This window comes from Bipolaris sorokiniana, assembly GCF_000338995.1.
Source record: "Bipolaris sorokiniana ND90Pr unplaced genomic scaffold COCSAscaffold_3, whole genome shotgun sequence".
NCBI classification, from domain to species: domain Eukaryota; kingdom Fungi; phylum Ascomycota; class Dothideomycetes; order Pleosporales; family Pleosporaceae; genus Bipolaris; species Bipolaris sorokiniana.
Genome location: NW_006911897.1, coordinates 1398638 through 1416985, shown reverse-complemented (window position 1 = coordinate 1416985; position 18348 = coordinate 1398638). Strand labels below are relative to the sequence as shown.

General features: G+C 49.0%; 9 protein-coding genes across 9 annotated transcripts; 5 read left to right on the top strand and 4 right to left on the bottom strand.

Annotated features, from left to right (window-relative positions):
• Window positions 1–22: 22 nt before the first annotated feature.
• Window positions 23–427, bottom strand: COCSADRAFT_289092 (uncharacterized protein). Its single transcript, XM_007698888.1, has one exon. It carries the CDS (start codon window positions 421–423, stop codon window positions 139–141), a length of 285 nt encoding a protein of 94 aa, XP_007697078.1. The 5' UTR covers window positions 424–427; the 3' UTR covers window positions 23–138.
• An 809-nt stretch (window positions 428–1236) lies between these two features.
• COCSADRAFT_83739 (uncharacterized protein) lies at window positions 1237–2622 on the top strand (the record flags this gene model as incomplete). Its single annotated transcript, XM_007698887.1, is given in 5 exon segments — window positions 1237–1779; window positions 1848–2040; window positions 2056–2205; window positions 2297–2408; window positions 2499–2622. The coding sequence occupies 5 exon segments, from the start codon at window positions 1237–1239 to the stop codon at window positions 2620–2622; spliced, it is 1122 nt and encodes a 373-aa protein (XP_007697077.1).
• Window positions 2623–4569: 1947 nt separating this feature from the next.
• On the top strand, window positions 4570–6167 carry COCSADRAFT_136377 (uncharacterized protein). The gene is made up of 7 exons (XM_007698886.1): window positions 4570–4720; window positions 4775–4844; window positions 4898–4930; window positions 4985–5020; window positions 5074–5089; window positions 5138–5523; window positions 5572–6167. The coding sequence occupies exons 1-7, from the start codon at window positions 4653–4655 to the stop codon at window positions 6040–6042; spliced, it is 1080 nt and encodes a 359-aa protein (XP_007697076.1). The 5' UTR covers window positions 4570–4652; the 3' UTR covers window positions 6043–6167.
• Window positions 6168–6210: 43 nt separating this feature from the next.
• COCSADRAFT_83443 (uncharacterized protein) lies at window positions 6211–7176 on the bottom strand (the record flags this gene model as incomplete). The annotated part of the gene is made up of 1 exon (XM_007698885.1): window positions 6211–7176. The coding sequence occupies one exon, from the start codon at window positions 7174–7176 to the stop codon at window positions 6211–6213; it is 966 nt and encodes a 321-aa protein (XP_007697075.1).
• Window positions 7177–9284: 2108 nt separating this feature from the next.
• On the top strand, window positions 9285–10333 carry COCSADRAFT_157796 (glycoside hydrolase family 10 protein; the record flags this gene model as incomplete). Its single annotated transcript, XM_007698884.1, has 2 exons — window positions 9285–9898; window positions 9952–10333. The coding sequence occupies 2 exons, from the start codon at window positions 9285–9287 to the stop codon at window positions 10331–10333; spliced, it is 996 nt and encodes a 331-aa protein (XP_007697074.1).
• Window positions 10334–10509: 176 nt separating this feature from the next.
• Window positions 10510–12894, bottom strand: COCSADRAFT_168611 (uncharacterized protein; the record flags this gene model as incomplete). The annotated part of the gene is made up of 4 exons (XM_007698883.1): window positions 10510–11691; window positions 11744–12467; window positions 12527–12680; window positions 12729–12894. 4 exons carry the CDS (start codon window positions 12892–12894, stop codon window positions 10510–10512), a joined length of 2226 nt encoding a protein of 741 aa, XP_007697073.1.
• A 575-nt stretch (window positions 12895–13469) lies between these two features.
• COCSADRAFT_352272 (uncharacterized protein) lies at window positions 13470–14094 on the top strand (the record flags this gene model as incomplete). The annotated part of the gene is made up of 1 exon (XM_007698882.1): window positions 13470–14094. The coding sequence occupies exon 1, from the start codon at window positions 13525–13527 to the stop codon at window positions 14092–14094; it is 570 nt and encodes a 189-aa protein (XP_007697072.1). The 5' UTR covers window positions 13470–13524.
• Window positions 14095–14203: 109 nt separating this feature from the next.
• Window positions 14204–14921, top strand: COCSADRAFT_289008 (uncharacterized protein). Its single transcript, XM_007698881.1, has one exon. It carries the CDS (start codon window positions 14294–14296, stop codon window positions 14810–14812), a length of 519 nt encoding a protein of 172 aa, XP_007697071.1. The 5' UTR covers window positions 14204–14293; the 3' UTR covers window positions 14813–14921.
• Window positions 14922–15686: 765 nt separating this feature from the next.
• Window positions 15687–17367, bottom strand: COCSADRAFT_136360 (uncharacterized protein; the record flags this gene model as incomplete). The annotated part of the gene is made up of 2 exons (XM_007698880.1): window positions 16614–17367; window positions 15687–16574 (listed from the first exon to the last, which is right to left on the bottom strand). The coding sequence occupies exons 1-2, from the start codon at window positions 17280–17282 to the stop codon at window positions 15687–15689; spliced, it is 1557 nt and encodes a 518-aa protein (XP_007697070.1). The 5' UTR covers window positions 17283–17367.
• Window positions 17368–18348: the final 981 nt, after the last annotated feature.

The window sequence follows — 18348 nt, the reverse complement described above, 5'->3', positions numbered from 1 at the left end:
GAGCAGGTATAGAACAACTGAATCGTTGTTAGGATGAAAGACAGTAATCACTGCTAGATTCGTACTTCTAATATGACAGCGAAAGAAAACATATTCTGACCAATCCGGAATCTGGGATTACCCTTGTAGCTCCCAACATTAGTGCCACTGCAGAAATGCAATTGGCTTTCCATAGTGGGCATTCACCATGCCTCCACTGACTCGATTAGGGCAGCCAGTAGCTTGGGTGAATGGTTGATGGGCCGCTCCGTGTACCCAATGTTCAAACTCGCTTTCTCCTCTACTCAGTACACAGGTGGGTGACCCTAGATATTTGTGCGCTATGTTTGCTCCGTGAATGTCATCACGTCCACTTTTTATTCGATAATGTCTTGATGTAATCAATACAAGTAGCCAATAAAATAAACACATCCACTCTATCATGTGCAAACAGCCACCTGTCTTTTTAATGTTCGGAACCCTTTTGAGTGACATCCCGAAAGAATGCTTGGTGAGAAAAACAACATGTATTCTCTTTTGCACCTACCATGTAGATCAAAATCTCTTTCCGCAGGCTCTAAGTCCGATACTATCTTCATTCAGTGATTTAGTACTCCCGAAACGACATCATCTTGGCAAAGTCTGCATCGATACGATCTCACCTTGATATCAACATGCTCGTCCAAGAAGAGCTACATTGTAAAGATTCACTGGTCATCCAGGACTTGCAGGACATGCACAATATGCACCGTTTACTCCTACAAGAACGTGTCGTTTGTACCCCGATGCGATCCAGTCTTGCCAATATCCTAATCTTCTTTCTAGTTACGTCATAATGGGAGATCCACGCGCACTTGTCACTGCGGGAGAAAGATGTTTATACTATCTCACCCTTTTTCTCTCATACACCAAGATCCATCTTGCTACACCTATAATGAATCACACCCGTTTGAATATCCTGTACGCAAAATAGACATGAGACTTTCTTTTCCTCTCTCTTGAGCCTTTGTATATCACTTGCGTTAAGTTTTCTTGCGAGGACTCATTTTCACTTTCATCCCCAAGTGCTTACCGCTTATATATACACTCATTCACTCACTCTCGTTACTGTAGCTATGCCATATATAGACAAGTCAATTCACCTGGCTTGCGCGCCCCCTCATCTGCCAGATACAAATACGATTTCAACTTCGTTTCGCTCTTGTGACTTCTACTTACACCGCACCCCCTCTCGTACATTACAAGTCAAATCTCAAGATGAAGCTCAAATCCCTGGCCATTGCCGTCTCCGCACACTTAATTTTTCTGACTGCAGGTGAGATACTTCAGTCGGGGCTCACTGACACACCTCGCACAAAACACTCCAATCCAGCAATCGGTTCCGATACGAAAACAATCCATGCCAGGGCTATCTATAGCGAGCTATGGTACCAGGCAACGTGCAAAGGAACTAAATTACTCTTTGGCACTACACTCAACCCCGACCAAGCTGTCCTACACTGCAGACCACTAACCACCCCGTGGCATGGTACTCTGGTAAACGAACTGACTACGTGGGGTTACAGTGATATGAGTGGTGACAACAAATATAAGGGATCTTGCCACTTTAGAACAAAACATAGTGCTTTGACGCGAGCTTTTAGTGAGTTGGGTATCAGTATGGACGACACTGACCATGGTGGACCTAACCGCTGTTTCACAATCATTCATTACGATTCTCCTATTGCTGAGAGGAACCCTGATGGATCTCTCCCACAAAGGTCACAACAACATTACACTGTCAATGGACGGAGATACAGGGTAAGCTAGAGCCAATTCTTCCCCGCGATTCAATCACTCGGTTTCTTAACAAATCTCACTTTCCATAGGCAACTGGTGGGCACTTCATCATCGGTGTGAACAACCTAGATGGTTATATATTCCTTATCGATCGTTCGTCTCCCGAGACCAAGGCCCGCATGTTGTGGGATATCCCCCCACATATTCCAATCCCGCGCGATGAAATGCCTGCCTTGAGATCTAGCTCCGACATTACCTGGGGTCTCTGGAATAGGATGAGTGGTCATAATCTATGAGGTATTAACGCTTTTATCTCCTTCGAGGTCGTCAACGAAGAGACTGGGCGCCTTATTGAGCATGCAATGGAAAAAAATGGTCACGACGAAGTGCCACCCTGGCCAGGAGTTCGATTCAATCCGGAAACTGAAGAGTATAGGGCTCTTCTGGGTAAGTCTGACTCTCCTCTCATCATATTCCTACGTTCCAACTTCAAAGTGATCATAGTACAACATTGCGAGTTGACTGACATGTGTCCCAGGATCACCAAACGGTATCGGTGTAGGCTACTTTCTCGCCCAGCATAAGAGGGAGATGGGAGGCAACAAGTACGTTAGTCACATCATTGTCTTCATGGAAGATGATCCCACAGGGTGACCCAACTTGCTTTTCAAGGTTGATTGGGCGCCGCCGCCTCCACCACCACCGCCGCCGTCCGCAGCACAACCCTTGCACGCGAAAAGCATCATTGAGCCCACTCAAGAGTTACAGAATGGGGAGCAAACTCATATGGAAGGGGTAAAGATTTTGGATGGTAGCAGGGATGGTAAACACATTGTCAGGGAGCATGTGATCCGAGCAACGTAATTGTCGCACAGCAGATTATCGACCTGAGGTGTAAACACTGGAAAGAGTTGTGTCAGACTGACCGATACCGATTCTTGGATCACAGGCAGTAACCAACACATCACTACACTAGTCCGTAGTTAATGCTTATCCAATCCCAACCCCATATTTCCCTTTCTTTCTCTAGGCCAGCAAGTGTCCTCTACTCCACTTCTTGACCCCCTTCCCATCCTTCACCGCCGCAATTCGAAACTACACACCAAACTTCACCTCCTGCTTCATGTCTTGAACACTCATACGCCGTTCGCTTGGACCTCGCCAAACGCCACACGCGCAACATTGCGATGACCGCTCGGGAGCACGGCTGTAGTGAGGTTTAGGGGAGAAATTTTAGGGATAGGAGAAGGTAGGGAAGGTAATGTCGACATGATTGTTCTTTATTGTAATCAACACATCCACATTTCCATGTCCCTGTAGTCATTTGCCAAAGAAAAAGGTATCAGGCCCGCGAATATTCGCTCACTTGGTAACTATCTTCACAAATCAAGTTGTCGCCGCCAGGCTTGTTGTGTAAATCGAGGTTGCAATTGTTATTGTACCGGCTGCAGACAGCAAATTGACAGTCAACATTCTCTAGTCTAACGTTTTAGCCTCGATACACGATGAACTGTACCTACACACCACGGGAACACAGTGGCAAGGTAATTACAGACCGGGACACCACGCCACCAATTACGGCATCAGCCTTGTTGACCTTTCGGGGAAAGTAGGCCGAAGCGAGACCACGGGTACGATGACTAGACGCATCGACCAATCCGATATCTTGTCGCCCTAAATCGCGGGCCGCCAAGTTTCATCTTGGAAACGTGGTCTAGATGTTTCGTTTCGCTTACTCGTGCTAACGCAGGGCAAAATCCGATCACGTGATAGGTGCCTTGACGAGAACGAGGCTGGGCCGCGATGTGCTAGGGTTTCACATGTCAGCCTTGATGTTGGCTTCCGAACAAAGTACCTAAGTAGACATGGGTGATATGGAGGAATGTATGTCATCGGGCTAAGCCATCTATGTATGTATATGAGAATGCACGATTGTTTCGCATCGTTATGGCGCCGGATAGGCTGAGTTACCCCTGACTGCAATCACAGCAGACGTTTTGCTTCGAACTCGCCGGGGAACGCGTACTTGACTATCAAAGCCTGACCACGATCGATCAGTCGAAGATTTCAGTGCGGCAACGAAGTGTGTTATGCTTCTATTGGAATCTTTGGATGCGCAGTATTGGAAAGCACTGTCCAAGGTTATTTTCAGTCCCTCTTTTGCAATTTTCATTGTTTCTCATCCAAAGAGTAACCTCCCAGATTCAAACGGCACACTGGAAGTGTGTTTCGTCCGCGAGTGATTTAACACGCTCCCTATGGCATTGCCGTAGTTCCTCTTTGAGGTCGGGTTTTAAAACCCCATTCAAAGTCACTATTGGCCCATAATGTGTATATTTTTCCTGGAACGGAACGTGATTGATGACTGGTTAATGCCTTACTCATTGTGACATCATAGTGTCCAATACCTGCACGTGTAGATCATGCTAACTTGTCATTGGTATGTTTAAGTCGTTTTATGTTTTTGGTGAGGCTATATCAATATTGATATTTTCTGTTTTGAGCAAAGGATCAAATCAACCCAGATATAGAGAATTACATAGTGGCGCTACTCGACTGCTATTTAACAAGTATCCACGAGCGCTTATTGAATTCGTAATCTAAAAAGAGTAGCACCATCCCCCAAATGCCTATACACTAGACTAAAGCAGAAACAATGACCACGGTAGCGCAGTTGTGGTTCGTACAGTATACACGCTTTCCCAAAGAAGAAATGCCGGCGGTACTGGAACAGGCGCGACGTGGAAGGTATACCGAACCCCGCACCCCAGATACAGACGCGTCTAACATAACCTTCGTGGCAGGATACACCAAAACTTTGGGTATAAAATGCTTCGTTTCACGATACATGTTTTTCATAGAGATTCAAAGCATTCAACTGCTTCAATATTACGATGAACGGCCATGCAGTCGCCAAGACGAGCGAGCCTCAGGCTGTACCTGAGAAAATGAAGGCGCTGCAGTAAGGCATGCTCGCACTTTGCGGAAGCATAGATATTTTGCTAAGAACTACCAGATACTCTGGACCAGAGAAATTCGCGGTGGAAACAATCGATGTTCCGAAGATCGGAGATGATGACGTTCTTGTAAGGCTCATTGGCTTACGTTTTGCTGCTTATTGGGGAGTAACTTGAGATAGGTCAAGATATCGGCTTGTGGTGTATGCGGAACTGTACGTGATATTCCGCGAAGAAAACCGTGTCTCTCTCTACTGACCGACTTCAAGGACTTGCATTACCACAAAGGCGAGTTTTTGGCAAGGGTAAGATTGGCTGTCCGTCTGTCATGTCAACCTTGCTGACAAACTATATAAAGTGGCCCTTAATACCTGGTATACCCAACCTCATATATATATATCACCCCTTGCTCACAACTACAGGTCATGAAGCAGCAGGTACAGTTGCTGCTGTCGGCAAGAATGTGACCAACGTAGCAGTTGGTGACCGCGTCGCAGCGGATGCCCTGGAACCATGTCTCAAATGCTTTCACTGCACACGAAGGAAGCCACAGCTTTGCGAAAACGTCATCGGATATGGCGGTAATGTACCTGGTGGAATGGCTGAATATTGCCGATACCCTGCGCGGATGGTATTTCCGATTGGCGACCTTCCGGACCTCGAGGCAGTTCTGCTTGAGCCAGCAGCCTGTGCTGCACATGGTATCGAGAGGATGCAACTAGAAGTTGGTAGTCGAGTATTGTTGTTCGGATGTGGACCGACAGGCATATTACTCGCACAACTGATCAAGATGAACGGTGCCGCGCATGCATGTAACCCCCTACAATACCCAATAGCGATTGCTAACGAGCCTAAGTTGACGATCGCCTCAAAAGCAGGACCTAAACTTGACCTTGCTCGCTCTTTGGCCATTGCAGATTCCTTCATTACTATTTCCGACGACCGCCCTGAGACCGATATGCAGGACCTCCGCGCTGCTAACCCCTATGGATTCGACATTGTGGTAGAAGCTACCGGCGCTCCCACAGTACTAGAAAAATCCCTCGACTTTGTACGAAAAGGCGGAAAGTTGATTGTATATGGCGTTTATGACAATAGCGTCAAGATCTCATGGTCTCCATTTCAAATTTGGGAGAATGAAGTTACCATCTTGGCCAGTTTTTGTAGTATGAGCCATTTACCACATGTGCTGGAATATGTCAATGCTGGAAGACTCAAGTTGAAGGGTATTGCGAACAAGACGTACAAAATTGAGGAGTGGGCGGAGTGTCTGGAAGCAGTAAGGAAGCAGGAAGTTGTCAAGGCTGCTATAGTGTTTGATTGGTGAACACAATCCAAAAGTGGCAAGGCCACGGGATGAGTTGTTAGTGACACCAAAGAACGATCGATCTTTCTACACTGTGTAGTACAAAATTACTCAAAATCCAGTGCACAGCAATTACATTTCAGTGGCCTATCGTCATTCGTGTATGTGATGGGTAAACTACTTGTACAACTACTTGTACATCTTGTCCCAAAAGTCAGTCTTGGCCAAATCCACGGCCCTTTTCGTAGCTTTGACCAGATCCTCCTTGGGCAAATTCAACTCATCATTATTTAGACCTTGGTTTTTCTCGTACAGGCCAGCATCGTCGATGAAGTATCGTGTGTACAAAACCGTTGCAAACGAACTACGATCTCCAGACATCATTCTATGCCTTGCTTTCATCAGCCGCTCTTTGGCTGGCTCGGAAGATATCTTCCAATCCTTCTCTGTGGTTCCGGTAGCCTTTTGCGCTGCCTCAAACATCTCGCGTTGATTGAGAGTGAATGATGAGAAGAACAACATCCGGTTGCGATATTGCTCTAATGTTGGGCATTTCCCATCAGATGATGATAAAGGCAAAGATAGTAGATTCGCTACAGCAAGACCGGTCTGAGGCCACGTTGTAGTGTTCAGACGCTGATTTCCGTCATCAAAGTACACCACTTCTCGCTTATTAAGATCGATACCGTATTGCCCGCCGCTGAGCGAATACTCGTACCAAAACCCGCTGGTCATTCCGATCCAGGATGAGACACCAAGTTTCTCGATTAGAGCGCGATCTCTCTGCTTCCCAGATCCTATTGTTTCATTCTGAATGTCTTCTGTATTGAACATGCCAAATTCGTTTGGCAGAATCCATGGTACCCCAGCTTGAGCTGCCGCACGGATGAGCTGTTCCTGCGCATTGTGTGCGAAGACGCTCATGGTGATTATGAGAGCATCTTGTCCTTTCAAGGCGTTGACCAGAGTCCCTGGTTCAGCATAGTTGACACGTGCAACATTGACGTCACTTGGAAATGTAGCTTTGGATTGTACGCGGCTAATGGCGGTGATCTGAAATCGATCCTTGGCTTGCAGAGCTGACAGGATGTGTGAGCCAATATTGCCATTAGCACCAACAAGTGCGACCTTGTTCAAAAAGATATTTGAGGCCATGCTACCGATTAGGAGATGCGACGGAGGAAAGGAAAAGCTTGCAGTCAATTAAAGTGAGTGCCACAAGGATGGAGGAAGCTTGTAAGAGCTTAGAGCATTGATCGTCAAGATTTAGATTACGCACATTATATAACGACACTGAAGACGAGTTTTATATTGAAAGTCTAGCCGGTCGGAATTCCGCAGTGATCCGGACATTAACGGACGTCCGAACTGTGGTGCAAAGGCCGGAGCTGAACATGAGAAGGTAGAGCTGGACGTAAGAACACGTAGCTGGACATGACAAGTTGGAACCGGACATGGGAACAGTCGGTACGGACGAGTTGAAGAGGATCATGACGTCATCTCGAAGACCAATTTCACGTGACTCACAGGTTAGTGTTCGCGGCTCCACTTCCCTCCCTCCCTTCCTCCCTTCCTCCCTCTGGCTTCAGATAGAGATCAACATACCAGAGGACGCTTTTTATTTAGAATAAGTTCTGTTCTATTTCCACGGAGATTGCAGTCTCAAGCAGAAGCGCCGACTACCCATCATCAGCCCACTTCAGGACAAAGAATCTGCTCAACCTCCCACAGTTTAGGCAGTAACAGACTAAAAAAGAATCAACCTCCTGCCTACATTACCCGAAAATAAATTGAAAGAGGAGGATCTGCTATATTGATGATCCGTTATAGGAACACGATCTATGCGCATCCACGTACACGGCTGTTACATCAAGGGCACCAATCATCGTTCAGATCAAGTCCAGGCAATGCTCAGGCGCTGCCGGGGACCACCATGTGATACTAACATACCAATATCTGGTTGAAGAATATGTACACTAAGTGCTAGTGCTGACTGCAATCGCGACAACATAGATGTCGGTCTTTAGATCTGGTTTGTGCAGCACCACACAAGCAGCAGTTATTCCTTGGGCTCCAATCTAGTCACACCACCAGACAAATTCAACGGGCAAATATCGCAGCGCAGTGCAATAAGCGGTGTTGGCGTGAGCATCGTGGCTCACTCTGGAAGTTGATTCGGCATAACAATCTTCCACAGTAGAGAACGCACACCGTTTCTCCTTATTGGTGTGTCAATTAACGTCCACGTCCATTAAGCCTGGATATTCAGCTAGCCAAGTGGAGTCTTGGAAAGCTTGTGGAGGACAATAACCGCAGGTACCTTGGCTGCATATGCAGCTTCCCCAGACAGATGCACTCCACAATTCCTTCTGTTCCGGAGAAACCATCCTCGCAAATCCAAACGGCTTTACTACCCCTACCAAATGGTCTTGTGCCAAGTCGATCGGCGAATACGGACCATCGCTATGGAATATTCTCCACGAATCGTCCATCCCCGCATGCCACCACGTAGGCAACCAACGAAAAACAAATGGACCTGTAGAACCAGCGTTGATACTGGAAATACTGCGTATTGCGGTGCATTACTATCAAAGCTTCGCGGATTCAGTTATTGTTGTGCTGCAGTAATTACTCGCGCGCAGAGTAAAGCAGTCTACAGAGCAATGATTTTGCGTGTGCTTACTTACGTGCTGAGCACAGCCCCTGTGGATACATTAATATCGGAAATTTATTCAGCACAATGATATCGCGTTTCGAGAATTAGGTGGAACAAGCATGGGCCGGCTGTTGTTGTTTCGCCATGAATTTCCTACTCGCATTTAGCCGCTTTTTCCCCGTGCAGAAAACGCCAAGTACCTCAAGCAGCACAAGAACCGACCACCGAAGCTTGGAATAAATTAACCCGAAACGCCTTGTTTCCACTTTTTTACTCTATGCAGTAAGACTACGAATCATTCAGGGCATGGCCGACATGAACGACGCATTGCAGGCGCAATTGCAAGTGATGTTTGATTGCGTTAACGCCCTATTTTCGGGGTTTCTCCACAACGTGGTGGGTATGCGGCTTCTAGACGACGCCTGCCGTTGTTTGAGGCGAATTACATTGTTTGGACGAAATGCGTGAGCCGAATAGTCTAGGGCACTCTGGGGACGATGAATTGGTATAAGTAGAGCTGAGCCCATGAGCATATCTTAGTACCCATCACATTCATTCATTTCAGCTTCTCCATTCTACCAACAATAAACCCAATCATTTAGCAACTATGAAGTTTTCTCTCATCACCATCCTTTCTGCCAGCGCTTTGGTCGCTGCCTCTCCCTTTGCTGAGCCAGAGGCTTTCCTTGAGGAGCGCCAGGCTGCGCAGAGCCTCGATGCCGCCATGAAGGCCAAGGGCAGGAAGTACTTCGGTACCGCCACTGACCCAGGCCGATTCAACCAGGGCAAGAACGCTGCCATCATCAAGGCCAACTTTGGTCAAATCACCCCCGAGAACTCCATGAAGTGGGATGCTACCGAGTCTACCCGCGGCAAATTCACCTTCGGCACCGCCGACCAGACTGCTAAGTTCGCCAAGGACAATGGCAAGCTCATCCGTGGACACACCACCATCTGGCACTCCCAGCTTCCCGGTTGGGTCTCTTCCATCAGGGACAAGGCCACCTTGACCACTGTCATGCAGAACCACATCTCCTCCGTCATGGGTCACTTCAAGGGTCAGATCTACGCCTGGGACGTCATCAACGAGATGTTCGAGGAGAACGGCAGCTTCCGTGCCAGCGTCTTCTACAACGTCCTCGGTGAGGACTTTGTCCGCATCGCTTTCGAGGCTGCCAAGAAGGCTGACCCATCTGCCAAGCGTTACATCAACGACTACAAGTAAGCATCAACCTACGATTACCAAGCTTTTCTATATACTGACTGCAATATAGCCTTGACACTGCCAACTACGCAAAGACCCAAGCCCTTGCCAAGAACGTCAAGAAGTGGATCGCCGCCGGTGTCCCCATCGACGGTGTCGGTTCGCAGACTCACCTTACCTCCGGCCAGGGTGCCGCTACCATCGACGCCATGAAGCTCCTCTGCAGCGTTGCTTCCGAGTGCGCCATGACCGAGGTCGACATCCAGAACGCCCAGCAGGCTGACTGGACCAACGTCACCAAGGCCTGCCTTAACCAGAAGAACTGCGTTGGTATCACCGTCTGGGGTGTCAAGGACTCCGACTCCTGGAGGCCCCAGGGCAACCCCCTCCTCTTCGACAACAGCTTCAACCCCAAGCAGGCTTACACCACCGTCCTCAACGCTCTCAAGTAAACTACTTGCAATGCTGGGCATCTTGGGAACCGAGAAGACTACGTCTTCCCTTGCTCTCATACTTTTTGTTCTTCTTGACATCTTATTGTAAATACTTTGATTGGTTGTGGAGATGCTGTAAATATTTGATTGAAGGAATGAAGTTGATCTTTCCTCTATTGTGTGCTTCTTGATCTCTAGTCTACTTTGGTGCTCCTACCTGTGATTTCGCTTTCGTGCTTTGCAATCTTCTTCGCTTTGATAATACTAATACCTGCTTCAGCACTGGCTCCCGCTTCGGCCTGCTTGGTCCAAAAGATATCTGCCGCGTTGATTCTCACACTCTTCCTTCTTTCGCGCTCGGCTACATCCAGATGGGACACCTTGGTGGCCTTTGCTTCCAGCTCATCGAGATGTCGCTTTCTCTCGGCATACTGCTCGGCTCTTTCTCTGCGTATCTGCTCGGATCCGATTCGTGCGAGTGCGAATCGGACCGCCGCTCTGAAAGCCATGAAGATGTGCTCTGATATGAGAATTGTTAGTGGAAGGCTGGCCCACTTGCTCAAGCCAAGATACGGGCCAAGAAATTGCTCGGTGCCGAAGAGATGAACAATGGCGGCACTACTGACACTTCCCAGCCATGTTAGAGATTCCAGACTGGCGACCCAAGGCCCGATGCCATCGCTACGAAACGGAGCAGGTCTTTGGTGCTCGACGCAAATTTTGAGAAAATCGGACCGAAGCTCGAACCAGTTGTTGATAAAGAATCCAATGGGTACTAGTGGCCATACGGGGCTGAACAATGTGAGATAACCAAATTGGATCACCATCTCCGCAATGTCTTCCTGGACGTTGTACGAGGGACGAAGAGCTTGCCTTCTTGTGCGTCGAAGAAAGCCAGATTCAATGGGGTCTTCCGGTATCGGGAGTGCGCCCACGCTTCCTTGATTCTGAGCTCGAGAAGCTTGTCGATCGCGCCACCACTGCTTGGCCTGCTCCTTTAGCCAAGGCAATGCTAGCTCTTCAATCGCACCGGAGACCTGACCAGTTACGGTCAATGCAATGACCTCGTTGCGTAATCTGTCGGGATCGGCATGAAATTTGGTCTTCACTTTGTTCTGGGAGCCCAACACCGCATCCAACACGCTCTGTAACACCGGCAAGACCTTGTTACCAAAGGGCACATATACGAATGCGGTGAGGAGTATGGGCAAGTAATTGGTAATAGAGTTGAGCACAAAGACCTTCTGAGTGAGAGACATCTCGTGATGATCCTCGGTGCGATGGTTCTCGTAGTCTGTCAGAACGGTAGCGACGCCTTCCAGAAAGCTGGTGACGTATGGCAGAAAAACTGCGAGAAGAATAGTCGGAAGGTATTCCTGGTTTTTTGTTAGACTATCCATTTATGTCACAGCCAAAGGCTAGACTTGCCAGGTACAACTTATGTGGTCCGTCGTATGCCTCGCCAATGAATGTTTCGAGAAAGAAGACACAAGTGATGAGAGCTCCAAGAACTAGGGTGCTGATAATAACAAAAGGAATGACGAGCAGTTGTCGGAGGATTCGCTTCCATCGGGGAAAAATGCGCTGCACTCTTCCAGCTGAATCAAGGATCTCTTTCTCGTAACGAAACTGTGGACGATCCACCTTCAAGCTACCCACACCCCGCACGTTCCAGCGGATAGCAAGATCTGCTTGCTTAATTTTCCAGTACTCCAAGAATACTGTGCACCAAACGCCAATCGATAAGGCGAAGCATAGCGAGTATTTTGGAAGGAATGCCCATGCGAAGAGACCAGCTGCGCATGGGAAGGCAAGAGAACGGAAGTATGTTTGGATGAAAGCAAAGTAGAAAGCAACTTTGGAACCCCAGAGATTACGGATCTGGTCGAGGTCGGACAGATCCAAGAAGACTCGTGTGCTGAGATGAGCCAGAAGCGCCCGATTTGCACGAGGGTTGTGTAACGGGAAGATTGATGTGACGTTTTCCCATGGCGGAAAGCCCGGTGTGATGCCTGCACCCCCAGACTCTTTACGCCAGTTGACTAGGTGACATACGGAGAGGACATCTTCAGCTTCAAAGGCTGCTGAAACGATCGACTTGGCCGTGCCACCAGGATGGTTTTTGGTGATGCCATATAGCCAATCCTTGACTCTTGGGGGATACGTTAGGCAACAAAGACTTGAGAAGAGCTACGAGCATAGACAGCATACCTTGACTTGTAGACAGTGTTGCCAAGCAAATCCCTTGGTACTTGGACAAAGACCAACAAAGATTCATCGTAGCCAGGACGCACTTCAGTGTTCAGTCCAGCAGACTCGAGATCGTGCAGCAGCTGTTGGCACTTTTTGATGGCAACATCACCGTCTGGTGCTTGTGAGTAAGATGCATGAATGGAATGGTCTGTGGACATACCAACGTCGCTGAAGTCATACGCGATGACGTATTTGTCGTTGTATGTTATGTTGGCCTGGTCGGCATCATCACCAAAACCTGTATCGGATCGACTCAGAGGCTTAATCTGCATGGCCAGAGAAGCTAGAGACGGCGGAAAGATCAGGTCACGCGCGGGGGCTGTCATTGACAGGGTCTGTATGTGTGGCTGAAGATTTTATAAGTATGCCACGACGTTACCATTCAGCTGACCGTGGCTGGAGCCTAGCTGGGCTATAAGCTGTAACTGTGGCCGGACTGGTGCGCGCAGGTGGGCCCCGTCGCCCCTTGATGCCAAAGTTAGATCTGGGTCTGCCGCGTCATCCGTAGCTGGGGGAGGGCAGGCCCAACTAATATAGCCACCATATCTGGTGATACAAGTCGACGGAAACCCTTCCCTCGGAACGGTAACCATTGCACAGAGTCGAAATACAACATTGAGGCGCGGATCAAAAAGCAGTCGAAGTATTCTAAGACAGGTTAGCGCAGAATCACGTGTGGACGCTTTGGGTCTAGCGTCTCGGGCGTCAACTCGTACGCGGCTCATTCAACGCGACTGCGCATCAACAACCCCCTTTGTACATACGCTCGTGCCTCGCGTGTCATTGTGCATATCAACAAAAAAGGGGGATAACGTAATTTGATTCATTGTCTAGCAATTTGAATATCAAAATCGCCCAGCTTGTAACCCTTATTTACCGAGCTAATCACAGGAATTCATTTCATATACCAAAGCTCATGAATACATTCCAGACGAGCGGACAGTTCACCAGTTAATATGCCTTCTGAGATCTCAGTATCCGCGAGTACACCAATGCCAAAAGCGTACGGTTTCCTCTCAAAAGGAAACCGGTACAAAACCCTGCATTGCCGCAAGCTCACCCATGAAGCAGCTCGTCTTCTATACATTGTATTCGAAAAGAAGAAACAGATTGGACTACGTGCACCCTTGGCAATCTTAGACACAGTACACAAGCAGGCGAAACAAACACTTTCGACGCGTCGTGCTGCAACTAACAGGCGCGATGCTACTGACACTGCCAAAGCAAGTGCTGAAGTGGAAAAGCAGTTCCCACAGATGCCCCAAGATGAACGAGAAACAGTGCTTAGACATGGGTTCAAGAAGTATTCTGGCAGAGTGGGCAGGACAAATTCGATACCATTGTCGCGGAAGGTGTTACTCGCCGTCATTGCGCACGTTCGTCATAGACATACAGAATACGACACCTTGCTTGATCGAGGAATTGGTCGAGAGGATGCAAGGAAATCGACGAGAAAAGATATCGAGCGTCTCTTACAGAAGTGGGGATACTCACAAGGTACGCTCTGGAAGGTTCCTCGTCAATAATCATCTTACTGATTATGGAGAAAGATCTTGCTTGGTATTTCCGCACAAAGAGCAGGCGGCTAACTTGATAACGCTGCGTTCACGAATCGGTCGTAAGTCAAGAATTTCTTGAACTTTTCTCGACTACTATCATCTCCTGTACTTTTCCCTTACCAAACTCGGTACTGCAACCTTATATCATAATCATACACACAACCCGATGTTTTCAGTTCAATCAAATCAACAACAGACTAAGTTAGTCTTCCACAGGCGTCTCACAATCAGTGCTTCGTACCCAATCCTTCTACTGCTGCGGTTTGCTCTATTACAAATATCCCAGTATTTGAAACGACACTTGAAATCCGATCCCTATCCAGGCATAGAAATATTGTATTCCGATTCTCCACCCACACTGTTTCGAAGAGCCCCATTGCCTCTGCGACCCAGCGCCTATGTACACGAAGCACGAGGCGGCCTTCTACGCCGCTTTACTGACACAACACGCATACCTATCAAACCCAGCAACAACTCCCCGCCAATAGATCCACAATCACCACATCTACGACACTATCATCCCAGCACAACTCAGGCAAAACCCACCCACCACGTGCAAACGCCGTTTCACACCCCCAATCTTCCTAGCCTGAGAAACAAGATCATTACAAAAACATGCGGCGAAAGGTTCCTTACGCGCGCCGTTATTCCACATACCTTGCCCTCCGACACACTCCCCGTTTAGACTAGTCCTCCACGCGCCGCGTTTCAGCCGGTTTCCGCCCAGTGGCGGAGCGGAAACGCCAAGACTCTCTTTTCACTACCCTTGCCAGACCGATCTAATGGTGGATGTGAACAACATGTCTACTATTTACAACGCAGAAATAGGTATGCGTTGCGCTCGTGAGGGCAGTGCTCAAGTATTCCTGCGCCTGGTTGTGTAGGGTCACGACAAGGGGGGTTATGTTTTGGTGTGTGGCAGTGCTTGCTTTCGTCATGCAGGCAGGTACTAGTACAATGCGAGAGGGCAAGGACGCGGTTTGTACATGGGATGTATGGTGGGGAGAGCGTATGCGTGGTAAATGTGGCTATGCAGAGTGGAATGGTGGGAATTGGACAGTGTGGGCACGGGGATTGTGACGGGCGAGTGTCTGCAGGCGGAGTGTTGGAGCGATAGAGTCCGCGTTGCGAGGAATGCCTCAAAAACTGTCACGTCTGGATGGAGGTTGTGACACTGTGTAGGGGTATGTATGCGGCTCTCGAGCACATGTGACGGGCGCTGTATACGTATCGATCATTATTCGAAAATGTTTTTGAGATTGGAGTTTGCCAAGTCGTGATGCAACGCTGACATGCATTCGTGAAACAAGTCAGGGAAAACACCAAGACGAAAATGATATTCATCTTCTGGATTTGAAAGGAGATAAGAAGTTTGCATTAAATTGAGAGGGGTATGTGCGGATTGCTATTTGTAAAAAAAAATGAACCAGAATATGTCAGATAGATAGAAGCGAATGGCAGTTAGAAGCGAACTGCGATTGCAAACCGACTGGAAAGAAGTTTGAAATCTCAGACAACCTGTTGCGTAGTTTAACATAGACTTGCTGACAGGAAGACAGTTAGCTAGACCAAAACCAGCCACTTTTCTTCTTGCCACGGCTATCCCCTGTTTCCAACGAGTCTGACTGAGCGCTTCGTAGTGCCTTCCAAGGATCTCGTGAGGGGTCATTAGTTTCTTGGCCGCGCTCAGTATGTACAGTTTCTGTACTTTCCTCACGGCCGTCCGCAAAGCGTTTCTTGAGCAAGACTTTGGTTGTTATAGTGCCGTTGGGCGCAACAGCGCGCTCGGTAGTTGTGAGTGTCGATAAGATAGAAGACTTGGCCTCGCTTTGCTCATTTTGCCCAGCCAGAGGCGGGACGATGGTATGTGCGGACGCAGCATCAAGACGCTCGTAGGCGTCCATTTCCGTGGCGGGGTCTTGCATTTCCTTGGCATATTCTTCATATCTTGCGGGATCTCTCTCTGAGTGATTTATAGGGTCTTGTTGGGACGCGGTGTGCAGGAGAAACCGAGTGCGCTTAGGGATAGGCGGGTCATCGTGCCGGTCTTCATGATTGTGGTTGTATTCGTAGCCCGGTTCAGCTTGCGCAGCAAGCCGTGGACAAGTGGGCTCCTCGCTCCGCTCCATCATCTCTTCCAATTGTCGGTGAGTGATAGGGATCTTGGGCCGAGACGACCAAGCGTCGGTATACATGCTGCTTGGATGTGTAGTCTCGTTGTCTTGTTCCATGGTCTGCGCTGACTGTCGCTGCGACATAGAGATCTTTTCGGCCCGCAGAAGATCTTCATAAGCAGCACGCCACGGTATACCTGCTCTGTTCAAGACAGGATTTTGCTCTAGCGCACAAGGCGAGTATGCGTCCATGTCAGACGGTAATGCATTTGGCGTTGGAGGCCATTGCCATGATTTTGACCATGACCATAGACGGGGTTGTTTACCGTCAGACTGAGTCTGGGTGTAATTGTCGAACCTTACTAGATGGACGGCCGAGTCTTCCCAAGCCTTGTCTTCGAAGTCTTGAGCCAGTCGCGTCGCTTCCGCTTGCATCCGCAGCAGCCTGTCCAGAGCCACAGAGCTGTTGGCGTCTTGATCCTCTGATGTGTCCCGGCTGTTTTGACCCTCATGATCGAATGGCCGAGGAAACCCCCAGTCCCACGACCATCCCCACTCCTGGCCCTTTTTGTTGGCGACTCTCTCGACGAGCTCGGTCTCATTGCGACGCGGAGGCTGTGTTTGATTCTCTCGATCAGAGGCACGCAAGATGTCGCGGCGTATGTCATCAGCTCTGCGGTCCAATCTCATGAGCTCCTCACTGTTGCGAAGGACAGCTTGCACATCGCCTACTCTGAACAGCTCTCTCCCCTCGTTCCGCAGTTCGGTAATCTCCACTTCGATGTTGTGAAGCCTGTCGCATTGACGCTGACTGGCCTTGCCAAAGAGACACAACTCACGTGCCTGGTACGCGTTGTTGTAGCTGGCGAGGGTGGCGGGGAGGGTGAAGACAGTGTTCAGGAGGGAGGAGACCTGGGAGTCTGCGAACCGGCGGAAGGCGACGAACGGGTTATCCACGGGGCGCAGGTGGTGGAGCCCCTCATTTTGATTGTTGTGGTCGTTATTGTTGTTGTTTTTGTTACTGCTCGTATCGTCTCTCATGGTGGGGGGAATCAAGGCAATGGTCACTGGTGATGGCGGGGAAACACGGGGTACCGCTCATGGCTGCTGGACTGGACTGGGCTAGGCAGGCGTGGAGATAGCTACCTCGGAGTTAAGGCACGCGTCTAGTTTCCCTCCCTTCCAACCCACTCCCGCCCTCCACCCTCTTCTCCACCCTCTCGCCTTGAAACGCGCCGTGTTCGATATGGAGCCTTGCGTCTTCCGTACCCAGTGCATGCCACTGACATAGTCCTCTGCAGCTGTTTCTTGTTCCATTACTCTGTGGCTGCTTTTTCCTTGGCACATATCCGGTTTATTATTGTCATCCGCAAGCCGCCGACGCATCATCTAGCCGGCAATTAGGAGTCTAGCTAAGGTGCATCGCCTTCGTCTCATATCGTCTGGACGTAGACAGTCGGCCTTGTTTGCGACATCAAAGCCCTGGACAAGACACTCGAGTACGTCAGGTTGACCGGCCGCAGTGCCCAGGATCGTACGCTTTAGGCCGTCTAGTGCTGGGCGTGCGACATCGTTTTCTTCACGCTCGTGACGCCCACCTATCTATGTATCCTAAAGTGTATGCATATTGGCTACCATATACAACCCTATCCTGATCCTCCCACCCCTTGTGATCTGCACAAAAGTCTCGGCAATCTCAGCTTAGCTTCAACTCCACCAACACGACTAAGAGGACGAATCGACACCATTACAATCTCGGTTAAACTAACACGTAAGGTATTGTCCGCAGCAAAGTTTCTGGGCAAAAGCTCAGGCTGGTGATCGACCACGATCTACACTCTTCTCCGCTTACCGCCTACCAGCTTAGACTCAGGGCCAAGGAGCCAAGTCCCTGCCGCCCAAACGCAACTGACGGGGGAACTCATCAATCCGTCCACTTTGGGTTGCATTGTGTGCATTGCTCCATGATTTGCATGGGCAGCATATTGATCTTCATATCTAAACACTGCGTAGTGGCACTGGCTGTGTCGTTTCGGGCTGGCCTGGGAATACCATCCCGGCCTTGTAGGGTCTTGGACCACATTCCGGTGCATGGCTGTGCGACGGC

What these genes read in the sequence shown, in the direction of transcription:
- COCSADRAFT_136377 (XM_007698886.1), top strand. Translation starts at nt 4,653, where the DNA reads ATGAACGGCCATGCAGTCGCCAAGACGAGCGAGCCTCAGGCTGTACCT. An exon ending in TCGGAGATGATGACGTTCTT is followed by an intron (nt 4,845 to 4,897) that starts GTAAGGCTCATT and finishes AACTTGAGATAG; the next exon opens with GTCAAGATATCGGCTTGTGG. An exon ending in CTTGTGGTGTATGCGGAACT is followed by an intron (nt 4,931 to 4,984) that starts GTACGTGATATT and finishes ACCGACTTCAAG; the next exon opens with GACTTGCATTACCACAAAGG.
- COCSADRAFT_289008 (XM_007698881.1), top strand. Translation starts at nt 14,294, where the DNA reads ATGTTTTCAGTTCAATCAAATCAACAACAGACTAAGTTAGTCTTCCAC.
- COCSADRAFT_289092 (XM_007698888.1), bottom strand. Translation starts at nt 423, where the DNA reads ATGATAGAGTGGATGTGTTTATTTTATTGGCTACTTGTATTGATTACA.